At 46.3% G+C, this 6,689-nt stretch overlaps 1 protein-coding gene across 1 annotated transcript; it reads left to right on the top strand.

The window, feature by feature from the left end:
- Positions 1–1,511: 1,511 nt before the first annotated feature.
- On the top strand, positions 1,512–6,683 carry LOC149375183 (uncharacterized). The gene is made up of 3 exons (XM_089589973.1): positions 1,512–2,496; positions 3,106–4,323; positions 4,453–6,683. Exons 1-3 carry the CDS (start codon positions 1,512–1,514, stop codon positions 6,681–6,683), a joined length of 4,434 nt encoding a protein of 1,477 aa, XP_089446099.1.
- Positions 6,684–6,689: the final 6 nt, after the last annotated feature.

The following is a 6,689-nucleotide window of genomic DNA, read 5'->3' as shown; positions in this document are numbered from 1 at the left end:
TCGTGAAGTACATCCTGTTTCGTGTTCAACGAAACAACACGGCTAGGCTGATGTTCGAAATAAAAGCGAGCGGTGGTGGCCGCTCAGATGTCATTGGAACACGCAGTCGTCACCTTGGCAACGGAAAAATATCGGTAGCTAGCGTTGTAGTTCAGGACAGTAAAAAAAGTGGTTTTCTCTCTCTCTCTCCATTCTCTGCAATCTTCGGATGCGCACGCTCGCTAGTTGTTCCCCAAGAATCGGGCAACATTTTTTTCGCTCCTTGCCGTGTTTAATACGGTGGAAAGGCTACAGAAGTCGGCGCCGCTATTCGATTTCTCCTCGACACTACGCGTTTCATCTCAGTTGCCAGGAAAGGCGAGGCGCGATATTGACAGCGCAAGAGACGAGAAAAGACCACCGGGAAGTTGGCTTTCAAGAATTCAAGGAGTTTGACGCCTCAGGGTTCGCAAGTCCTAATTCATATGCAAAGGGTGGCCACCCGGGTTGGGATCACAGTTCAGCTGTGCATTTAGGTAGGATCCTCCTAGTTCAAGCGCAGTCTCTTGTCGTCAGGCAAGGGCACGAGACTGAGCCTACAATGCACGAGTATTTTTGCACGAGTTCTTTTCACACGAGTTTATTTACCCTTTGCACGAGTTTTGCCTAGCATGCTAGCGTCTTTTTTTCTTCCTCTCTTTCATTTTCCTGTTCTTTCTCACTCACCTTTTTTTTTTACACAGACAACTTCGAGCTGCTTTAATTAGTTGTTTTTTTATTTTTCCATTTTGTAAATGTGTTGTAAAACTATTGTAAAATCAATGTTTGATTAAATATCTTAACCCCAGAACCATGCGGACTTGCGGTTAATTTGCATGCTTTAAGAGTAAGTCAGACGTAGCCTCATAAAAAATTAATTTAAAATTATCCAGGTTCTCTGAGAAAACGGGAAGCTGCGACTCGGCGAAATCATTGGTGCCTCCTGTGAGGTATGTGGACCTGCTGCTGCTGCGGTTGACTGCATCTATCGCTGCTATCAGGGCCTCATCGCCGCCAATTTGTTCACGTGTTGTCTATAGTGTGGAGCAATTTGACAGTATTTCTCCGTCGCAGGGTCATGCAAAACGCATCTGCCAGTTTTATTTAATTGATTGATTTGTGCTTACTTTTAGATTCATGCTGTTTGTTAAAATTTTTTTTAACATCTTGGTAACGCATTTTCCAGATTTGTAACCGTCAGCACCCGAGTCAGACATCATCGCTCCCATCGCGGGCCTCACGTTCTTCCAGCAGCCGGCAGGGGCGGCGGCCGTCTCGGGATTTTTCAAGGTCAATTTTTGCTTATACATTCAAAGCAGTGTTGTAGCTCAGGCTTATTGCTGAGGGTTGTTGACGCGCTCGGGCTTGCCAGTTTCGCCGCTTACAGGAGTTTGAGCCTATTTTCTGACGCATTTAAATAGGCCAGTGTTATACAGCTGCCGCGTGGGTAAAGGGTTCTAATTCCTTGGTTTGTTTTATTTTTGGGATTTAAAATGTCGCTTGAGAGCCGTTTGGAAAGGGCTAAAACGATCGTTGCAGTAAAGGAAAAGTTATTAAAAGAGCATATCGCTGAAATAAACGATCTTTTATCGGCGGAGGTTGTTAATCAGCCTCAGGTACGCGTTCGATATCAGGATATAAGTGCTTCGTTTGGGAAATATGAAAAGGCTCGCGAAATAGTGCTTTCTATTTCAAAAGATCCGGCGATCGCTGATAATAGCACCGAGGTTCGCACGGCATATTACACCGTGGCTGGGAAGGTCGGGGAACTTATTAATCCAAGGCTGAACGATTCGGGCTTACCGTTTAATCCGTCTGGTAATTCAATGTTTGCCGAGAGGCCTAAGCAATCCAAGTTGCCGACCGCGAACATTCCTCTATTTGATGGGAACCATCATGAATGTCTGTCCTTCAAAGATTGGTTTATGAATGTCGTGCACATTCGTAACGACATCGATGAGGTGACTAAGTTTATTTATTTGCGGAATGCTCTGTCGGGGGAAGCTCTGCGCAAAGTTGAGATTTTCAGCCTCAGCGCCCATAATTATGCTGAAGCATGGGGAAGTTTGATTCAGGCCTACGAGCACAAGCGGATACTGATTTCTAAGCACTTAAACGCGATATTTGACTTTGAACCGTTGCAAATCGCTTCATCAAGGGGGTTATCCGGCTTGATCGATGAACTCAAGCAGCATTTAACCATGCTTGGCTCTTTGGGGGTCAAGCCTGATGACCATACCATAGTTTGTATGATGGAGCGTAAGCTGCCGTTAAATATACGCGAGAAATGGGAGGAGAATCTGCAGTTGGACGAGGTCCCGACGCTGAAAAGATTTATTGATTTCATCGATCGGTCGGTTTTCCGGCTTTGTACTTCCGAGCAGACTTTAGGACAGGATGGCAGGTTGCAGGGTGCAAAGCGGTCGTCTGACACGTCGTGTCCGGTCAAGGCAAAAAAGACAAATAACGGCAATGCACGTGCGTTTATAATATCAACGGAGGCTAATCCTCCGCTTCCACCATGCCCTTTCTGCAGCAGTAATCATGCGATTTATCTTACATGCCAAAAATTTAAGGCGTTAAATGTGAATGATCGGAAAGCTTTTGTTCGGTCTAAAGCTCTTTGTCTTAATTGCTTACGCGCTCACGAAGGCAAATGCTCGCTCGGCCATTGTCGGTTATGTAATTATCGCCATAATACACTGCTGCATGTTGAGGTTAGTACGCGAAATTCGTCAAAAAATAGTGAGGGTCACGCTGGGAATAGTTCTGGTGACTCGTCGGCATGACTAGTGCAAAAAGCATTTAACGCGCTTTCGCATCACGTGCACTCGCAGCTTATGATGAGCGCTATTATTTTCATAAAAAGCAGACATGGTAAGCTCATTCAAGCTCGGGTTTTGCTTGATACATGTTCAACCGCACATTTTATCACAGCTGATTTAAGCCGCAGGTTGCAGTTACCGATTAGGAAATGCTCTGTTTCGGTAAGTGCGATGAACGGTATGCAAACCTTGTCTGAAGGGACTATCGATATAGTAGTGAGATCGCGATTCAAAGATTTTGAAAAATCCCTGACTGCGTTAGTGGTGCCACAAATTTGCGACGCGAATCCGAGCGAGGTTTTCCAACGCGAGTCGGTTGAGATTCCGCGAAACTTGCCTTTAGCGGACCCACGGTTTCACATACCAAGGCCGGTGGACTTGCTTATGGGCTCAGGGGCAACGTTGTCGCTTTTATCAGTCGGGCAGATCAATTTGTCGCGAGGAAATTGTGATTTGTACTTACAGAAAACGCAATTGGGGTGGATTATCGCGGGGGGGCACGACGATGCACGTGGTAATTCAGTTTCATGTAACTTGCTCGAATTGAACGAAAGATTAACGCGATTCTGGGAGATTGAGGATTGCGGAGGAGCGTCGATACGCGAGCAAGAGGATAAGGAATACGAAGCGCATTATGTTAAAAATACTACGCGCAATAAGAAGGGCAGGTATATCGTTCGATTGCCGTTCCAGACTCCGGTGGTCAATTTGGGGAACTCGCGTAGTCAGGCGGCACGTAGGTTTCAGTCGCTGCAAAGAAGCTTCCAGGCTAATCCTCAGCGGTACCGAGATTATTCAAGCGTAATAGAGGACCATGTCGCGAGGGGCTACGTATCTCGAGCGCAGGACGATTCGTCGGAAGGGTATTTTCTGCCCCACCACGCGGTGATTAAGTTGTCTAGCCAAATGACAAAGCTTCGCGTGGTTTTTGACGCTTCGGCAAAAACAGACACCGGTAATTCATTAAATAGCTCATTAATGACCGGGCCAACGATTCAATCAAAGTTATTCGATCACTTGCTTCGCTTTCGCAGTTACCGGTACGCTCTTATAGCTGATATTGAAAAGATGTATCTGCAGATTCTCATGCATCCTGCTGATCGAAAGTATCAAAAGTTCTTCTGGTTTTTTAATAATAAAACCGAGATTTTTCAGTTGAATACCGTGACTTTCGGGGTATCAGCCGCGACCTTCTTAGCAATTCGCACACTGCAACAGCTAGCCAAGGACGAAAAAGAGCGATTTCCTCTTGCTAGTGCTATCGTAGATCGGGACTTTTATGTGGATGATTTTCTGACGGGCAGCAATTCGCTCGAAGAATTGGCTCAAATTCGGTCCGAAATTACAAAGCTGCTAGCTAGCGGGGGATTTAATATTCGTCAATGGGCCTCGAACTGTGATTCAATGAATGAAAGTAGCATGAACCATACTTTCGAGTCATCAGAGCAAGAAAACGAGCAGGTCCTTCAAAATACGTTGGGTATAGCGTAGAATTCAAGGGCGGACAGCTTTAATTTTACGGTTAAGCCCATCGAGTTGGCAAGTAAGGTTACCAAGAGGTTTATCCTATCGGAGATCGCTAAGATTTTTGATCCGCTCGGGTTTTTAGGTCCGGTAATTTTATCGCTTAAAGTTCTAATCCAGGAATGCTGGAAAGCTAAAGTAGGATGGGACGAGACGGTTCCTCAAGCGCTTCACTCCGCATGGAGGTCTTTTGCCGAACAGTCAGGATTAATCAGGAACTTATCAATACCACGGGTCTTGCTTTTGCTAAACGCGGTCACGACTGAGGTGCACGGGTTTTGCGATGCTAGCAAGCGCGGGTACGGCGCCTGCTTGTACATTAGGACGATAGACAAGGAAGGAAAGATTTTGGTACGGCTAGCTTGTGCTAAATCTCGCGTTGCCCCGGTCAAAGAGGTTACTATTCCGCGGCTTGAGTTATGCGGGGCGGTAGTTCTCGTTCGTCTATTTAATGAGGCCAAGCGCTGTTTTAATTTTCCTATCAATCGCGTCGTATTTTGGTCAGACTCTGAGATCGTTTTGCAGTGGATAAAAAAGAATCCTCAAGCTCTGACTGTATTCGAAGGGAATCGCGTCGCAGAAATCCAGAGATTGTCAAAAGATTGCGAGTGGCGGCATGTAAGAGGCAAAGATAACATGGCAGATGTGCTGTCTCGTGGGCAATCGGCTGCCGAGTTTATGCAAAATAAGACATGGTTCGAAGGGCATCCATGGATTCGGCAGCCGAGTGCCACATGGCGTGAGTCTAGATTGGATATGAGCATTGATCTGCCTGGGATGCGTAAGAATGTTTGCTTGCTCAACATAGTAGATCTAGAGCCGTTTTACAGAAAACTATCGTCTTTTTCGTCAATAGTTGCTACGGGAGTTTACTGCATGCGCTTGTTCAAACGATTTCGGACAGCGGAGAAGCTAAAGACTTTTACTATCGCACCCGAAGAGCGTGTTGAGGTCGAACGGCGGCTGCTGCGTGCCATACAGATCGAGCGGTTTTCTACTGAGTATAAGCTGCTAAAAGACGGGAAGGGTTTAAATAATACTAGGTTGGCCGCTTTTTCCCCTTTCGTCGATGAGCACGGGCTTATTAGGGTAGGAGGTCGGTTGAAAAATGCACAAATTCCTTACGCGCAGAAGCACCCGATTTTGTTACCGTCGCGGCACTACATTACCGATCTTTTGATATGTGAGGCCCACAGTGGACAACTGCACGCCGGGATTCAAAGCACGTTGTATCAACTTAGGCTTAGGTATTGGATATTAGATGGCAAAAACCAGGTCAGGAAAATTGTAAGGAGCTGTACTACATGTATTCGCCATCGTCCAGTAACGGTGCAGTGTAAGATGGGTGATTTGCCCAAGGCGCGTGTGGCACAGGCCGAGATTTTTAGCCGGGTGGGGGTAGATTTTTTGGGACCGATTTCGATGAAAGAAAAGAAGAATAGAAATCGGGTGGTGCTTAAGGCTTACGGTTGCATTTTCATTTGCATGGTCACAAAGGCAGTGCATGTTGAAATCGCGTCCGATCTCTCTACTGATGCGTTCTTAGCTGCTTTCCGAAGGTTCGTTAGCCGCCGAGGACGGCCGTCACAGGTCTATTCCGATAACAGCACGAATTTCGTAGGGGCGAATAATAAGCTACGCGAATTGTTCAAGGTGCATAGCACAAAGAAACATCAGAGTCAAGTTTCTGATTACGCGTCAGCTGAGGGTATAAAGTGGCATTTTAATCCGCCTTTGGCTCCTCATTTCGGCGCGCTGTGGGAGGCTTCGGTCAAGTCATTTAAACACCACTTTGAGCGATTTACAGGGGGGAAATTACTTACTTTCGAGCAGTTAGATACGCTTGCGAAAGAGATAGAGGCCATTTTAAATTCCCGTCCAATTTGCACGGTTTCTAACGATCCAAACGATCGCATCTCATTAACACCGGCTCATTTTATAATCGGACGACCAATAACAATGGTTCCTGAGCACGATTACACCTCTGTTGCAGAAAATCGGCTCGAGGTATGGAATTTCGTCACAAGAGCGCGGCAACATTTTTGGAAACGGTGGCATGTCGAATACCTCAATGAACTCCAGAGGCGACAGAAGTGGCTAAAGAGCACCGGTTCGATAAAGGTCGGCTCGATCGTCATTATTATTGACAAAAAGCAACGGTGTTGCGAGTGGCTGCTTGGAAAGGTCGTGGGGGTCAGCCCTGGGAGCGATGGCGTCGTGCGAGTGGCCAAGGTCAAAACTTCACAAGAAGACTACCTCCGAAGCGTTACCAAGCTGTGCCCCTTGCCTAATATTGAGGATCACGATAATTTGTAAAACATG

The sequence above is a fragment of the Copidosoma floridanum genome, unplaced genomic scaffold (genome assembly GCF_036245765.1).
Source record: "Copidosoma floridanum isolate Cflo_tuat_1 unplaced genomic scaffold, Cflo_Japanese_pri ptg000011l, whole genome shotgun sequence".
Classification (NCBI taxonomy): domain Eukaryota; kingdom Metazoa; phylum Arthropoda; class Insecta; order Hymenoptera; family Encyrtidae; genus Copidosoma; species Copidosoma floridanum.
Note: the sequence above shows the minus strand (reverse complement) of the source record. Positions and strands in the feature narration are given on the sequence as shown.